General features: G+C 35.4%; 1 protein-coding gene across 1 annotated transcript in view; it reads left to right on the forward strand.

Annotated features, from left to right (window-relative positions):
- LOC121739755 overlaps window positions 1–17397 on the forward strand; it is a 134346-nt gene extending 116949 nt beyond the window's left edge. Inside the window, exons 5-8 of the mRNA XM_042132307.1 lie at window positions 2176–2311; window positions 5509–5642; window positions 12606–12822; window positions 17170–17397. Coding sequence (XP_041988241.1) covers window positions 2176–2311; window positions 5509–5642; window positions 12606–12822; window positions 17170–17321 — 639 coding nt within the window. The 3' untranslated portion in view covers window positions 17322–17397. The remainder of the gene's footprint in view (window positions 1–2175; window positions 2312–5508; window positions 5643–12605; window positions 12823–17169) is intronic.
- The last annotated feature ends 1159 nt before the right edge of the window (window positions 17398–18556 follow it).

An 18556-nucleotide genomic window follows, 5' to 3' on the forward strand; every position in this document is an offset into this window, starting at 1 on the left:
TTTACCGGAGGCCCAATCCCCTAACCCCTACCCTATTCCCTTCCCTACCCTCAACTATTCCATTCCCTTCCCTACCCTCAACTATTCCGTTCCCTTCCCTACACTCCCCTATTACCCTATTCCCTCTTAAGAGCTCACCTGACTCTAAAAATCAAACATCGTTCTTCTCTCTTCACACTCACGCCCGTCTTTCATATGCCAGGTGAAAAAGGACGGCGCGGAATCATTGCCGAGTTAGTTTTACTTGAATAAAAGACGAACTATAATGATTATGAAAAAAGTGTTTTGAGCAAATTTAGGTTTTATCAATACCTTTTTAGATATTAAAAAATATTAAAGAAAAGAAGAAGGAGGTTTTTTGTAAAAAATAAACTATCGAGCATTTTTTGAGTAATCGTGTTTTCGTCTTGAGCATATAATCTTTATGAACTGAAGTTACTTGTGTCAAAAAATCAGTTTTTTAGATCTTATAGATTTTGAGATCTAGGTTAAAGTATGTAGTCAAGTTAGGGTCATATGGGCTCTTAAAAGGCCGGCAACGCACTTGCAGCTCTTCTGATGCTACGAGTGTCCATGGGCGACGGATAGTTGCTCTCCATCAGGTGACCCGTTTGCTCGTTTGCCCCCTTATTTCATAAAAAAAAAATCTCATTGTGGGACCAAACTGGAGACGGGTTGCAAAAGATAGAAAACTGTGGAAGTCGTTGACCTATGCCTCGACATTATGATTATGCCTCTTGAGGCACACTGTGTCATGAGATAAATTTTAAATAATTGTAAATTATTACTCTCAAACTGCAAAAATTGTAAATACGAATTTTATTTTTATTTATTCACTTTAACGTGATGAAGATTTGAAAGGAAACTCCAATTTACATTTTTTTTTTCTTTTATCGAGAAGAGAAGTTGCATCTACCCTATAAATAAAGATCTTTACAAAATCTTATAATATATGATATAATATAATATAATATCTATGGACGCTTCACACCACGTCAGTCTGGCCCCGTGCTAAGTACCTAAAGGACTTGTGTTACAGGTACCAGACAACGGAAATATATTTAATACTTTCTATACTATACATATATATTTAAGATTTTTATTATATCATACACATATTTAATACACATCCAGACCTGGGAACATTGAAAACTTTTTGTTCCGTCGGCGGGATTTGAACCCGCGACTCCCAGCTTGAGCTACCAACGCGCTCACCACTGAGCCACAGAGGTCGTCGAAACTTTAATAATTTAAAGTTTTCATACCAAACTCGTGGTTTGAGGTATACCTGCATTTACCTTGTTCTGTATCGCGGTGTGGTGGCATTTACTTATGGCATTTACCTAACTATACCCTCAGAATACTGTAAAATATTTTGTTCCACATAAGTTAAGGGCCCTTTTCCCTTTTCCTGAACCGGATGTGAGTTTACAGCCTCAAGGGCGAATACAGTTGACGGCAAAGACTCCCTTTGTCCGGCACGTGCTTCCTTTGATAAGAATTGTAGCTTTTTGCGCTTAATGTTTGGACAATTTGGGATTCCAAATTGTTTATGGGTTGAAAGATCAAACAATTTGTAGCCGTTATTGTTTTTGTGGTTACGTGGCAACGTAAGAATGAATGAACGAATAAAATAATGAATGAATGTTTGGTAACCTGTTGTACTACTATTCGGTAACTGTGATAGATAAACAGGTTATACAGGATGCAATTAAACCTTCCTGCCTTGATATATTGATCCTTGTTAAAAATAAAAATACATGTATTTTTCTTTTAGAGTCACTCAGTACTAAAATGTTGAGAAATAGCTTCCGAAAGTTATCCTAAAAAACACTACAATTAATCGATTTCGATTTTAACGGTTTTTTGACATTTTTTAGACATATTTTAGATGGCTAAAGTGTCAAAAAACCGTTGAAATCGCAAATCGAAATCGATATCAGTTTCGGGAGTAAGGCACCTGTTTGCACAGTCATAATTATTCTGTCAAACGTACCGCATAGTACATGAAATGCGGCGCGTACGGTACGGATGAATTCTTGAGGTGTCACATCATTGCATACGATAAATTCCGAAATGCGGTGCAATAGACGCCTGCGTGCTGATAAATGTGCAATCACCTTAATTTAAAGCTTTTTTATAACAAAAACATAACACTCATATTTCCTCTTCCAGTTAATAATGTTGAAGCCGACGGCCATAACCCTGGAGAAGATGGACTTCTCGGCGGCGGGGCCGTACGCGTGCGAGATCGCGCTTGACATCCCGCTATACTCCAAAGCCTCCAAAATACACGAGCTCAGCGTCATAGGTGAGTAAAACAAACTAAAAGAAGAAGCAGCAGGCCGATAATCTTGCGACAGCTATGCAACAGGTATTTGACAGCAGATATTGCACATATTGTATCAAAATCAATACAAAATTTTTATTCTCAAGTTGCGTAGCTGTAGAGCTGATCGCACATAATATTTTGTCAGCAGTCGCGCCGTACGCGCCTAGCGCATCGCATAGTTTATGAAATGCGACGCGTACGTAAAATGTATCATGAGACAGTTTTATAACAGGCGTTGACTCTCTGGTAAACAAATCCCCTAAATAAGATAATCCGCCAAGTGCGAGTCGGACTCGCGCACGAAGGGTTCCGTACCAGTATAGAGCAAAAATAGACCAAAAAAAATGTTTTTTGTATGGGAGCCCACCTTAAATATTCAAATTATTTTGTTTTTAGTATTTGTTGTTATAGCGGCATCGGATATACACAATCTGTGAAAATTTCAGAAATCTAGCTATGGTGGTTTATGAGATATAGCCTGGAGACAGACAGACGGACAGACAGACATCGAAGTCTTTGTAATAGGGTCGTTTTTACCCTATGGGTACGGAACCCTAAAAACAAACGGCTCGAAGGAGACTATTGACAGTTGCAGCTGTACCGATTGATTTTAATGAAAAAGTCGCAAAAGTATTAAAAGTCTTGCTGCCTGTGCGGCAGAGAATATTAATTACTAAATTGTAAATTAATGAAGATTTTGACTGACCCATCATCTGTCAAACTCTTAATTAAATTGACCTTACATCATCATTAAACGTATCTGAGTACGGCCGTAAACGTAGTCGCACATGTTGCCTTGTATAACACACGTCACACGTCAGAAAACAAATCAAACCTTACCTCTGAATAAATACATAGATAAAAGTCTACAAAAGTCAACATATTATGTTCTATAGTAAGTATATTTCACAATTATATTTTACAATTCGAAACAAACGGAATTTTACATTTTTCTTAAAATATATTTTCTTTTCTTACAAGAATTCGAAAGACATGAATATACGTGCACGGTGGAAACCTTTTTAACGAGAATATTGCTGATCTCAGGGCTCTGTTTGATTTCACGTGTCAGATGTGAGAGGGTATTGGAGAATGATTGCTTCATAAACCGAATATTTTCCTCAATCTGCTGTTCGTTATCGGGAAAACAAACTTTGAAATCTAATACGTATCAATTAGATTATGTACTTGTTATTTGCCGACGGTGAAGTTTATTTTGGGTTCCTGGTAATAAAATATAATAGCTTTTTAACGAGTCGCGTGTAATTTTGAGAACGATATAATTTTAGGAAAAAAAACATATCCTTTTATTAAATTTAGTGTTAAAATGTTTGCAATCGGACCAGTACTTTCAGAGATTACAGCTCCTACAAACAAAAAAACAAACTTTACATTTGTAAACCACGTTTCATACAATAAATATTATTTATCTCTTTATTATAATGTTATTATGTACATACTATGTTCATGTTATGGCCTATTATATCTTGAATCATAAAAATATGTCAATTTCTAGTCCATTTATTTTTACTTCTAAATATAAAACAAACTTTTTGTTTTAAATTTTTAATAATTATAAGCAAAACATAAGTTCTAGACTAGTAAAGACTTATATGCGTAGCATAACGTAGGTGTTTAAACATTGCGTTAAAGCTTTTTAAACCGTTGATAAAATTTGGTATGAGGTAAATTATTTTAAATTCCGTTTCCGCGAAGTAAACAAATTCCTGCACAGCAAAATTACGGAAAACCTTCAGCAGTTATTAGCAGTTACTCTGATATTTTTCCACTTTTCCGTCAAAAGGATTATCCTAAAAAATGTTTTGCCTTATCAGTTACCTCGTCGGGCCGTTTCCGTGAAAGCATCTATACATTACCGCTAATTCCTATCATTAATTTCAAATTTAAAAAGGCTTTATAATACATAATGGCTGTTATCAAAAATTGAACAGCGAAATCCCGGGCGTACACAAAAGGAAGGCTGTTAAAACCTCGCTAATCTGTGTTTATATAAGCCCGCGCACACGGGAGACCGTTGGTCGCGATACACTGTTATAATAGTATGCTTAAAGGAATTTAGACTGAAAATTAATGCGATAGTGTGTCCGTCTGACCTCTTCACGCCAAAACCGCTAAACCGATTTTGATGTCCTGGGAAAGGACATAGGATACTTTTTATCCCAGATATGGATATTTTGGCGCAACAGAGTTACGGGCTTCATGTACTTAGTAATAATATAACGGATACGTATTTTTGCCAAATACATTGTGGGACTATGCTTAAGAGGAAGGTAGGCTCAAAGGAAAATAATATTATTATGTTCACCGAGTGAGTGGTTTAGAACCTCAAACTTTCGGACAAGACTTAGGACTGCTGCTTAGTTTGCTATGATATTTCAATTCGAAAGAATTTACAATAAAGCTTCGAACACAAGATTTTCATATTTATAAATTATAGAATAGCACATTTTGCAACCAATAATATTACGAAATAAGCCCTAAGCGCACCTTTTCAAGAGTATTTAATCAATGATTGGTAGCTCGTCTGCGCCATGCCTTATTAGTAACTGGCTTCAAACTATTTGATAAAAACGTTGTGCGGACAGCAGCTAGAAACGAAGTAGAGAACTGAGATTAATTAAAATTTGAACTAGCGTACATTTTTTTTTTCCTTATTTTAGTCTATCCAAACTTTCATATACTGCAACTAACATTTGTGCAACTTTCTTTGTTCATACGATATAACAATACCAGGGTACATAATTAGAATTATAAATAAAATAAGTAGACGAGATGCAATGAGGAATGAGTAATGACCAATAGTAATGAGGACCATCCACCTTGTAGCTTATTTAGAACTAATGACGTCCGCAACTCCGTTTCGCAGCAAATAGTTTATTACGCGGGAACCGTACAATTTTACGAGACAAAAAGTATCTCATGTCCTTTTCCGGGACTCAAAGTATCTGCCTACCAAATTTCATCAAAATCGGTTCAGCGGTTTTAACGTGAAGAGGTATCAGACAGACCGAAAAACTTTCGTGCTTATAATATTAGTATTGATTTAAAATATTCGGTCCCAGAACTGCTAATATTTTTAGTTTTACTTTGCATGTAGTTGAGCCTAGCTCGGTCCAATCTAACAACTTAATATTAATGCTAAAAAAATGTTGCAGTTCGTCAGAAGCACCGTCCGCGGATCAAGATCAAGCACAAAAAGCTGTCGTCGTACGAGGACCTGGAGGCGAGCTGTCAGAGCGCCGCCGCCTACCCCGCGCCCCACCTCACCTGGCTCATTAACAATGTTAAGGTAATTATAATTGACTTAAGTTAGTTTTGTTTACTCTACCAGAGTAAACAAAACTAACGAGTAGGTTGACGACGTAGTATAATCGGCCGGCGCGCGTCGTTACTCAGCATTGTTAAACATGTCGAAAGTGTTACTCGCGCTCAACTCGCGTAGAATTCGCCCGTTTGTTTGAGGTCGAGGTACTTCTTAAGAGGAGTCCACACCGACCTTTTTTCCATACAAACGTTGTCCCCTGTTTCCTCCCTGGATAATGCTAGCAGAGTTATAATTTTTTTCCTGAATATCTACGGCCACTAATACAATGTCCCTATGTTTTCTTTTTTTTCATAATTTAATTATTAAATAAGATATAAACGTTCAAAAACCCAAAAAAATGGCCAGATTTTCCGCTGTGTTCAAACGTCCAGAAAACAGATTTGGCTAGATTATACAAAAAAAGCAAAACATAGGAACACAGCTCAAGCCTTTTTTTAATCTTTAATGAAAAAAGTACTTAAATCGGTTAAGTTTTGGAGAAGGAATCAGGGGACAACGAATCGTTGATTTTCTGGATTTTCTGCAGTTGTCTCTATCGCGTTCTGCGGTATAGGCTTGGGGTAAGGGAGACAGCTATAGATATTACACGTACTTTTTTTTCATTTCTCTAGCCCCTGGTGTATCCTCTTAATAGTTCTGTCTACTCTGACTCTACGTAGCTCACATGAATTTTATGTATTAGTCTCTCAGTAGTATCAAAGGTTACTGAATGAGCTTGGTGCTAATATATATTTTTTTTAATGAAATAAGGGGGCAAACGAGCAAACGGATCACCTGATGGAAAGCAACTTCCGTCGCCCATGGACACTCGCAGCATCAGAAGAGCTGCAAGTGCGTTGCCGGCCTTTTAAGAGGAAATAGGGTAAATAGGGGAGGGTAGGGAAGGGAAGGGAATAGTTGAGGGTAGGGAAGTTAATAGGGTAGGGTTTAGGGGATTGGGCCTCCGGTAAACTCACTCACTCGGCGAAACACAGCGCAAGCGCTGTTTCACGCCGGTTTTCTGTGAGAACGTGGTATTTATCCGGTCGAGCCGGCCCATTCGTGCCGAAGCATGGCTCTCCCACGATCCTCGATAAATATATTATTATGTTATGAATCCTGCAAGAATTAGTTAACTACAATTCAAATGACATTCAACAAAGATATATTTTCAACTGCTTGCTAGAGGGGTGTTGTTTTAGCTAATAATAAATGAATTTAGTAGGTATACTGATTTTAGCGCCGAGTCGTTCATTGTATGTGATCCAGTCAGTTTTATATTAAATAGCGAAATAGTATTTTCATGAAATATATTATATCTTTAAACCAATTATAAAGTTTTTCAAAATTGGGACTCAACTATTGGAAAACTTTAGGTTGTCATTTCATGAAAAGGAAATGGTTTCCTAGTTTGATAAGTTGCGGACTGAAAAGAATGAGGAAAGATCTTGCATTAATTATGCATTACAAAATTAGAACTCATTAATTACAGTTTTTCTTAGTTATCTAGTCCTATCAACAAAAGTACATATTGTGCCCAAATCTCGTGCTCCGAATCTTTCATACTGTCCCGCAAGCCGCGACCTACACATAAGGGTCAATTCAGACTAACGCAACAGTTGTCACGCAGTTCGGACGAGGGAGAAAATACCATGGCATCTGTTGCGTCGGTCGTATATTCGTATGCCGTTATGTGTTTTTTACTATGTGGGCCTTATAAAATACTATCACCCTTTTTTGTACGATCGTATAAGTACTTTTTAATACGAATTTTGACTCAAAAATGTACTGCGCTCTTGAGATCAGTAAAACCTTATATTTTTTATGAGTATTGGCCACTTTAATTTTGCCGCCCCTATGTACGAATTCTGCCGCCATCCTAGGACGCTGCCGCCCACAGGCCATGGCCTATACTGCCTATACATGCCTGCCTGAAAACTGGTCAACTCAAAATCACATCCTAATTAATCCTGCCTAGGTACAACGATCACGTGGTAGACAAACATTCACTCCATTATAAATCAATGATTAGAATTATGTATTCTATCCGCGTACCTCTTTGTACGGACCATCCAACGTTAATTTATCCCCCACAGGACCTTAACGCCATGGACATAATGATCACTTTACTGAGGTAAGATAACTTTGAATGGATTGTAATCGAGGCGAGATCGGTGAGCCACCAGATCGATAGAACCCTTACAAATAGAATAATGGTGGATTCTTTAATCTGAATAACTTTTACACCAGAAGCGTAATTACAATAATTAGTATTTAATAAGGTTTATCGTTATGGGTATCCAGACAAGGAACATACTTGAGTCCACTGTTCGTACCGTTAATTATGTAACATTGATCTCAGATAATTCGATAGATTCGATTTCTATTTGATTTCATGAAAATCGGTCCAGACGCTTCGGAGGACTATGGTATTAATCAACGCCGACTTAATGTTACATAAGACTATAACAATGGCTAAATTACATTAAGATCCACAATGGACTAAGACAAGTGTATTATATTCGTGAGCGACTACAATAAATTAAAAATGTGCGTAAAGCTTGGTAACAATCATGGTTACGCATCATGGTTTCATGTAAAAAGTTGCGCCAAAATTCGTTTATCGACTGGAAACCGTGCATTTTTCCAGGATGAAAAGTATCTTATGTCCTTTCCCGAGACTCAAATCTCCATACCAAATTGGTTTAGCGGTATGGGCGTAAAGAAGTAACAGACAGATTGACAAACTCTTGCAACTATAATATTAGTATGAATATTCGTGAAAACAATTCGTGATTTGGCTATGTAAATGTATTCTATAACTTTTTCTAACTCCGCTGGTCATTTTAATTAAAACTTTCACCGGCAACTCTAATGCTTAAATTAACTTTAACAAACTATTGCTTTTACGAAATGCAAAAAGATTATGTAGATTTTGAACAGAGCGTCAATTTTTGTCGGAAAATAGAATTTGATGCAACAGAAAATCTCCGGTATTTTGCAGAACCCTCAGCAACAAGTCTGGTACCTGATACTCTGCACAAAAATACTGTGCCTGCTACCTCGGAGAAAGAATTTAGAGTGAAAAACGGATAACGTTGTCGTAGTCGAGCGCAGCACTGTAGCGATGCAATGTAAAAGTCCCAGTAAAAATGTACGGCTTAGGGTCAATTCAGACCGCAACGCGACGAGGCGAGGGGAGGCGCGGCGCGGCATAAATTTGTATGGAAATGACAGATTTTAATTACGTGAGACGTCTTGCGAATCTGTCAAAACCATATAAATTTAGAAATGCGTCGCGTTGCGGTCTGAATCAACCCTTACGCTAAAACGGCGCATAGAGTTACAATAGTAACATCTAGTTACAACATTACTCATAGTATCTTCATATCAAATTTCCTGGGACTTAAAATATCTTCATACCCAAAAATTTCATCTAAATAAGCGTGAAGAAGATAGACGCATTTCAGCATTCAAAATGCTAAACTTTGCGTTGTGGTGGTTTCCTGTCAAAAATTATGTTTTATTCACCAATATAACAAACTCATTTAAAAACAACACACAGCCTGCAACAGACATCATTTTGTAACATGCTTCCTGTTGCTATTAAATCAGCATTATTTTGCGCTGAGTTTCGCTTAAACTCGCCCGGGCACTAAAGATTAAACTGCAGAAGCTATCGGGAATCGTGCAAGAAACCGCACTTAGCATAATCCATATCAGGCTACACACAGCTTGGACAAAGTATGCACTATGTTTGATGTACGAGATTTGAACCGACGTCAGAAAAGGAGGATGTTCGGCTGTTTTATTTTTGTATGTTTTACGATTACTCTCCTTTTTAGGTCCGATTCATAAAATTCAATAACACTATGAACAAAACTTGTAAGCAAGTTAAAATTTTATTATTTAAATAATATTAATATATTATATGCTGCCTGCTACCGGTTCGGGAGGAACCGGCATAAGAAACTCGCAAATTTCAATTTCAATAATTACAATTGACTTAAATTAGATATTATGTTCCTCAACGCAAATGTCAACAGCTAGGACCTAGCTCAATTTATGGTTTTTTAAACCTTTTCAATCAATTTCATGGCGATACTGGCAGTCGTTACCCGCAAACCAATTTTACTTCTTATCAATTAATATACTATGCTATGAATCCACCAGTTATTATGATATTTGATCGCTATGTTTACCATTGAATAATTCAAATATTTAGAATGTCCAACAGTGCATTGCATTTTACATGCATAATTCAAACGCTACAATTTCAATATGTAATTACAATATTATATTAAACTCATTTAAATCATTGATAACATTCAGTTTCAGATTATGATTGTATCATTTGATATATTTACGCTCAAATTGCAGTTTAAATCCTAGAAATGATGGATGGATAGATGTCCGTTACTCTTTCGTGTTCTAAATTGCGCTGTATAAAACACTTATTTATCATTGAGTTATTAATATATACCACTCAATTATTATTAGGTTATTTTCTGCTCGTCGCTCACCAGTCTTAGGGCGTTTGTGCACTGCACGGAATTTTACCATCCGGTGCGGCGCGGCATCTTGATTTCCTACCTTGAAACGTGAAAGTTATGGAAGCCAGACGGTAAAATTCCGTGTAATGCACAAACGCCCTTATTCCGTACTTTTCCTACCTTCTGTCCTGTTTTAGAAGTGGAATCTTCCTAAGCGGTGTTGTGCACTTTTTGGGATGGCTTAAACATTTTTAAGTCGTGTCAGGACTCAGGACTCGTGATCTGATGGAAAATTAGTAATACGGTAGGAGACCAACGGCTTTTTACCGGAAAGCAATATGCTCCTTTTTTCTACCGTTTGGCAAAAACGGATGTTGGCTCTGCTGTTTCGTTCTCACTTCTGTCGATTGTTATGGAGCGCAGCTCTATTTTTACCGACTCCCAAAAAGGAGGAGGTTATACGTTCGGCTGTATGTATCTTTTTTTTTTTTGTATGTTCAACGATAACTCAGCCGTTTGTGATCTGATTTTCAAAATTATTTTTGTATTGTATAGGGTTTAACTTGAATTTGGTTTCATGTTCACAAAAGTGGTGATCTGATGATGGGATCTTGGAGGAATCGAGGGGACTCCTTGAAATTTTGTATGGAAACATATAGTGATTTCAATTTTTTATGAAACATTCGAGGTAAATGCTACCAAAAAGTAAGATTTCGTACCAAGTTATACCCTGGATCCGAAGGTACCCAACAGAACTTTTGAATCCTTATAGATACAGGTTCGGGGATTTTGGCGTTATTTAAACAACTGAAAGCAGAAGCCAACACATGAATTTATTTGATCATCATCATCAAAATAATAATTATAAAATGAGTCATCACATTATGACCCAATTATTGATGCTTTTCGTGATATTTTGCATCGAAGCAGATATTTTTGATGATTATTTCGCTGTTTGTGGACCAATTTTCAAAATTCTTATGTTGTTGTATAGGGTATAATCTTGATTTTGTATAATAATTACAAAAGTGGTGAGCTGATGATGGGATCAATGAGCAATCGAGGGAAATCCTTGAAATTTAGCAAACTTTATCAAACGACTCATAGTGGTTAAAATGTTGTTTCTAGTAACTTAAACATAATATCATACTCAACTATTTCTGTGCATACTACAGTCTTCATTACTTTGAAGTCGGTACCAGTCCCAAAAGCTTCAGATATTCTGACATTGACTGAACTCACGATAAAATTAGCTGGTACCGACTTCAAATAATGAAGACTGTAGTATGCACAGAAATAGTTGAGATTTAGACGAATTCTGAAAAAGGCACTATTATAGAATAAGAGTTATTGAATACTTTTTAGTTCATATTATTATTGTTTTTACCTTGGAAGTCGGTTTTAATATTTTGTTAAAAATAATAATTATTTCTCTTAACCAATTCGATTCCATTAATATACAACATTGTATGTTTAATACAATACATAATAATATTACATAATGTATTATATGTCAGAGTAGGCAGTAATCCGTATTTAATAGCTTTTTAATTTCTACCTGTGAAAGGATTTGACCTCGACCGACATAGGGTATTCGCTGCGGTAGTTAAATTATACCTCAGTCGGGGTGTACTTTACGCGGTAGGGGTAGGGGTAGGGATATAAAAGTTACAATCTTACGGTCTCGTAAATTGTAATCTTGGAATTTAAACTTGATAACTGATTGTGACTTACAGGCCTTTTTGTTAATTGTAATTGAATAAAACAATCTATTATTTATTAACGGCCATTCCCAATATTTGATCTATCTCTGGTTTTGCCCTACTAGAGATAGGAATAGCTCACAATTGACATAAAATATATGTCTCTAATGTCTAATGTGAGCTATTCCTATCTCTAGTAGAGCAAAACCAGAGATAGATCAAATATTGGGAACGGCCGTTAGTGTTAGACCGAATCAGGTGATCCGTCTGCTCGTTTGCTCCCTTATTTCATAAAAAAAAAACAACAATGCAACAGAAAAAAATTGTATGATGTCTGGTATTAAACGGCTATCATACAAGTTCCATACCTCCTGCAACTTTTCGCCATCGCCCCGGCACGCGAAAAATATACCATCCTCACACCTTGATGAGTGGCAGTCTTTCACCGTGCGATTTTCGCGTAACTTTCTACCGCGCACTGTAAAACTCCGAAATGAACTGTCACCGGCATTATTTCCAGACCTATACGACCTGCAAACCTTCAAGAAGAGAGCATATTCCCTCTTAAAAGGCCGACAATGCACCTGCAGCTATTCTGATATTGTGGTTGTCCATATTGATAGGCGGCGGTAGTTGTTTTCCATCAGGTGACCCGTTTGTTCGTTTGCCCCCTTATTTCATTTAAAAAAAAGTTTGTCCCAAGATACACTCTGCCGGAACCGGACCCCTTCTAACTTAAACCTTTATTACAGGTGGACGAGAAGCTAACAGTTCCGCACGGGACGGTCAGCAGCCACAAGTACCACCACGGCATGCCGCTCTCCTTCACCAACTCCTCCCTCCACTTCCCCCTGTCCAGCCTGCAGCTGTTCCCGAACCAGACGGTTGACATCACCTGCCTGAGCACCATACCGAGCTACCCCACGCTCGGCGAGGGCTACGCGGACGTACAGAATAATACCGTCACAGGCGAGTACAACCTTTTTCGTGGATCTCAAAACAAGAATTAGTTCACTTTCTAATGTGTCGAGGTGATACGATGCCACAGTGTGATAAAAACCTCGATTTTGTTTCACCGCGTTTTTCTTTCAAAATACTATAGTTGATAGCTATATAAACATTGGAGTAAAACTCCGAGATCGATATTCTTTGTAGTTATTTTTTTAAAGAGTGTCAAAGTTGGCGTTTTTCCGGGTCAAAAATTTGCATGAAAATTAATTTAAAAAAAACTAATCAAGTAACATTAATTTTGTATATACCAATTGAACAAGCACTTAATACTTTACTTTTTCTCCAAATTGGTTTAACCTACTGTGATCAAGTAGGGAGATATTTATTTATTTAGTAATTTTAGTTTTTTATTTGTTATTTCGCGATTAGATCGAATTAGAAAAAGTTTTAAGCATGAAATGATAGTGTGAGTAATCCTTTATCAATGTTATCAAAAATCACACTCTAATAACCTCTGTGTCAGAAGTTATATCGTATTTAAAATTTTTTTAATAAAAATTCGGATTTTTTGTACCTAAGGTTGTCACTAAAGTTGATATTTTATTTTCCCCGACTACATCAAAAGGTGATTACTGATTAGATACTGTTTGAGCATATAAAATCAATCATCAACTATAGTATTTTGAAAGAAAAACGTTGTGAAACAAAATCGAGGTTTTTATCACACTGTGGATGCTTATAATTCAAATCAGACATTTAAAACTGAACTTTATTTGCCGCACGAGAAAATAAACACTGACTGATTTGCCGCCTGCGGTATTGGGTTTCCTATTCCAATTTTTCAATGGCTTAAGCATCGCTTCGTCATAATATTACAATGTGAATCTTAGGGAAACCAGCTGCAAGTAAAAATTACGTTTTCTTATTAATACTCTTTGTCATTTGTTTATTCTTCTTTATCGTTTTATGCTACGTTTAGTGATGTATCATCAGAGAATTTAATTTACAGTCGTTAATTTACAGGGAATTAGGTCAAGTCAATATTAGCCGTGATTTGTCGGCTAGGCTTGATATAACCTAATCAAAATGATGATAGCACCATATATATAAATATAATATGTGGCTTTCCGATCTTTGTCATAAGCGACCGCGACCAAAATGACCTATAGGCTTTAATATTATGTAACCAACATTGGTCTAGCGACCCATTCCGCCGCTGCTTTGTAATGTCGTACATCAAAATTAAACCTATAGATTAGGTCAGGGGTCACCAAATGGCGGACCGCGGTCCGCATCCGGACCGCGGATCATTATGTGCGGACCAAGCATTTTCGAAGATGAAATTCGTTAAAAATAAATTTCGGTCTCGTCTTACTGCTGAACATCTCCATGATTTAATATCAATAGCTTGCAGAGAGATAAATTAGCTACAAAAACTGGCACTTTTCTAATTGATATGTAAATACCTTTGTAATTTCAGTAATTAGGTACCTTTGTTGTCTTTTTTTAGTGAAATGTGCGGACCGCGAAGGTCATTTCATCTCTCAAGATGGACGCCGAACGAAACTAATTAGTGACCCATGGACTAGGTTATAAAGTGGTATTTTATTTGATTTTTTTTTGGTTGCGTTCGCTTGCGGCAAAGATTGGAAAGGCACTTTACGGATCAATTTCCCTGATAGTATGTTACGTAACATACAATAATATTGTTATAATTGATACGGAAGGCTAAGCCAGATCCAAGGTCGATGCAAATGGGTCCAGTGGTTACGTTAATGGTCCCTACCCGAAGGTTTCTCCCATCAGGGTCCGTCCCAGGGGAGTTGTAAAAGGGACATAAAATTCTATTGATTTAGGTATTCATTGAATGTACAAACCGACGCGATAGGGAATTGGTTTGTCAAATGAGAAAAATGAAAGTGAAACTTAATTTTTTTTCACAAAGGTTTTAAATTATTTATTACACTTATGAGCTATGAGCAACAACAATGAGAGATTATTCATTACAAAATATTACGATTCCAACTAATTGCTCTTTACATATTTTACCAAAAATAAAATGATAATTAATCTATAATTAATAATAAAAGAATTTTAAAAAACTTATAAAAAGTATAATATACTTTTATTAAAATATTTATACTATTCAATTAAAAACTTTGAACAAAAGTTGAAACACGAAAGAAAAATACACAGAATAATATGACTGAAAAATAATTTACACATTTTTGTTATAATAACATTGTATAATTTTGAATTTGTTTGTAGACATGTAGGCGATGTTTATTTTACCATTATGAAAGCCTTAATGAAAGCAAAACATATACATAAACCTATTCTAGTGTATGTTTTAGGTCAGACTTAGGACTCGGTTTATACATAAATAATGAAATAGCATTTGGAAAATACAACGTGGGTGTATATAGACAGCTACACAGCTAGGTACGCGTTTTTCGTACAAAATACTAACATGTTATTAAAGTAAGTGGCTGTAAATTCAACCATTTAGATTTATTTTTGGCATCTACGAAAATAATAAGTTGAAATTATTGTAGAAGTATCGAAATTTAAAATGGTAGAAATTATTAAAAACAGCAGTTAGAAATTAAAATATGGTCTGAATGTGTTAAGTTATGAAAAAAATATGTCTTCTCCAATATTTTTTTTACGTGTTATAATAATATTAAGTTTTGAGGTTTTAAAATAATTGCGAGTAGGTATGTATCAGAGAAGTTGGTTCATAGTAAGATGGCGGACCTAAGTAATTTGGTTGCGTTTGAAACCCAGCAGACAGAAAACAATTTAGCGGGCCCTTAGACGATTAATTTTATCGTGCATTATCACGTATTGTGTCATATTATTATTGGCCGTCTAGGGTTGATAATATTGAATTGGGGTGGTGTCGGGTCTGCAAAATGTAGATGATCGCTGGTAGAGTTGCGATAGGTTCTATCGTACCCGCAACTCTGCCTTAAGCGATGAGTGGAGCACCAGGGTTTTAGTGGGTAGACAGGAGACCCACATACCCCGGCCGATATCCCCAATTTGCCGGGGATGCGTAAAGCATTTCCCCATGTTAAAAAAAAGGGTTGATATTGAACGCGCCAGCCTTACAATCTTATTATCAAATAAATTGTTCCTTAATATTGTTCAATGATATTGCACAATAAAATTGATCGTCTAGGAGCCCGCTGAATATAGTTCGACAAAATGACGGAGGTCCATCAACTGCCTATGGATCGATTTCTTCGATTCTACATATCGACAAAGCTCCTATTCGGCCTATGTCAAAAGTTTGCGTTTGCCCTAGGACACCTTAAAACATATTAAGAAACCAACTGTACGCATGGTTAAACTACGTCTTACTAAAACATAAGGCTCAGTTCACATTGCAACGTAACTCAGTGCGCGTTGCGATGCAACTCATTAGCTTTGTCCACACTGTGCCTTATTTTGATCCTCAAGGGCATGCATTATAGCGCAGTCAACATCGCATGTGAGGCATACTCGCGACGCTATGACACTTTTATTTCCAACGCGGGTGGATTTTGACGCATTCAATTATTGAATATGCCAAACGTTAGTTGAATAATAAAAAAATGATGACGAAAATTGAAGATGAATTTTTATAGTGTGGACATAGCTATTCAGAATTTTTCCCAAGCCCAAGTAAGTCCAAGGTGATGGGCTACCTGTTACGATTCTGTGCTTCAATATATTTTATTCACGTTTTATTTATTTATTTAATAACTTCATGCAAATATTTACATAGGCGGGCTTAATGCCTAGTGGCATTCTCTACCAGCCAACCTTAGGGTGATGATGAGAATGTTGAATAGGCGCATTCTAAAACAATATTACTTAGTTAAAATATGATGTGATAAATAGTTTTATAAACATTAATGTCTGATAACTTTTATTTTAATACATTTAATTATAATAAACCTACTTATTACATACTAATACGCACTATAATATTATGATAAAACTATACATAATTATTTAAAATAAATAATTAAAAAATATACCTACATAAAATATATGTTCATAATAAAATACTAAATTACCAAAAGAAAATATGGAAAAAATTATTAAATATGAATTCCTGTGGAAACTAAATCTAATTACTTATTATCATTCAACTGATTTTGTAAATATAATTGACGAACTCTATGTTTATATTCCTGTGTAACAAATAACATTTTCATAATGTTTCATTTGGAAATTCATTGTGTTGCCTCGTCACTTTGCTATGTGGTCTTACCCTAATTCATCACGTAACATTCACACCACCGTGAAAAAGCATTATTCATATTGTTATTATTCATATAGTTATAAATTTTACTAACACGTTTTGTATTACAGTGAACGTGGTTCGTATGGAGCCGACACCTACGCAGCTGCCCGTCAGAATAATAAATTTAGATAACTCCTCTTGTAGTTTAGCTATAAATTATATCCTAATGGGAGTATTGATTTTGTCCCTAACCTGTGTAACCTTCGGCGTTAGATCCTAAATTCTATAGATGTTGACTAGTGTCCGACTGAAAGTTTTTGGCTGAGGCCGTTTTGATTAAAACCATATTATTCTTTTCCAAAGTTAAAGTTTATAATGTGTAAAAATTTAAAATTAAATGTTGACAGTTTTAATAGTTTTAAAACTTTAAAATTTTTTGATCATTTTAGAATGATTGTCATTCTGTTACATTCATGGTACCAAAAAAGTTGATATTTCTTATGGACCGAAACTTCGCTCTGACACTAGTTTTAAGTTAACACTGTTAACACAATATACTATAGTAGAAGACGGTATTATTTATAACTTTTATAGTATAAAATGTTCCTGATACAATAAGCGGAAATTCATTTTTGTTCTGTTAACTTTTGATTCCTCGAGCCATTTAAATGGAACTTATGATTTACAACTTGATTTACGTTTAAACTTTACTGAGATTCGACTCTTAACTGAGAAAGTAAATTATGTCAATTAACGTTTAACTAATGCAGTTAATTATGATTTCGTGAGTTGATTTCGTGACAAGATAATGCTATTGATTAACTCAAAGTAATGTACTTTTCTCAAAGCTTTGATGTACTTATTTTTTAATTCGAAATGTGCAAAGTATAAAATCAATGTATTTTCCAATTATGTATTACCATAAATGTATGTAAAGTTAATATAATATTTTTTTGAAAATAAAAGATGATGTATAAAAGTAAACTTAAAAAGAAATATATCATAAAACGAATCAAGATTTATTGAATGATGATGTTCATTTTATTTTCTGTTGTATTTATTATGTTTAAGATTTATAATATTATTTAGTTTATAATACTATTTAGCTCATTTATAATATTATGTATCGTGTTATGAAAATAACGAAATATAAGGTCTAAATGTCTACCGCACAACAAAAATTGCAAGATTGAAGATTTTTGCCTCAACTCTTGCGAGTTATGTTGTAAATTTTTACTCCTTACTTGGCAACCCCAAACCATTTTGCAATGCGCTTCTTTATGTCATTTGTATAACTTTACATTAAATGCTTATGTACGCGTAATTATGAGACTGAATTAGGATATTTAAAATCAAATTCCATAGACAGAACTTAATTCCTCAAACATAGCTGGTTTGTTTGGCGTTAGCTTTTGTATTTTTATACATCGCGCAGTTTGTATTAAAAGATACAAGGATGAAAACTAATACCACGTGTTAAATTTCTATACACGAAAATAGTATAATTTTAAATAT

Source organism: Aricia agestis, chromosome 2, assembly GCF_905147365.1.
Source record: "Aricia agestis chromosome 2, ilAriAges1.1, whole genome shotgun sequence".
NCBI lineage: Eukaryota > Metazoa > Arthropoda > Insecta > Lepidoptera > Lycaenidae > Aricia > Aricia agestis.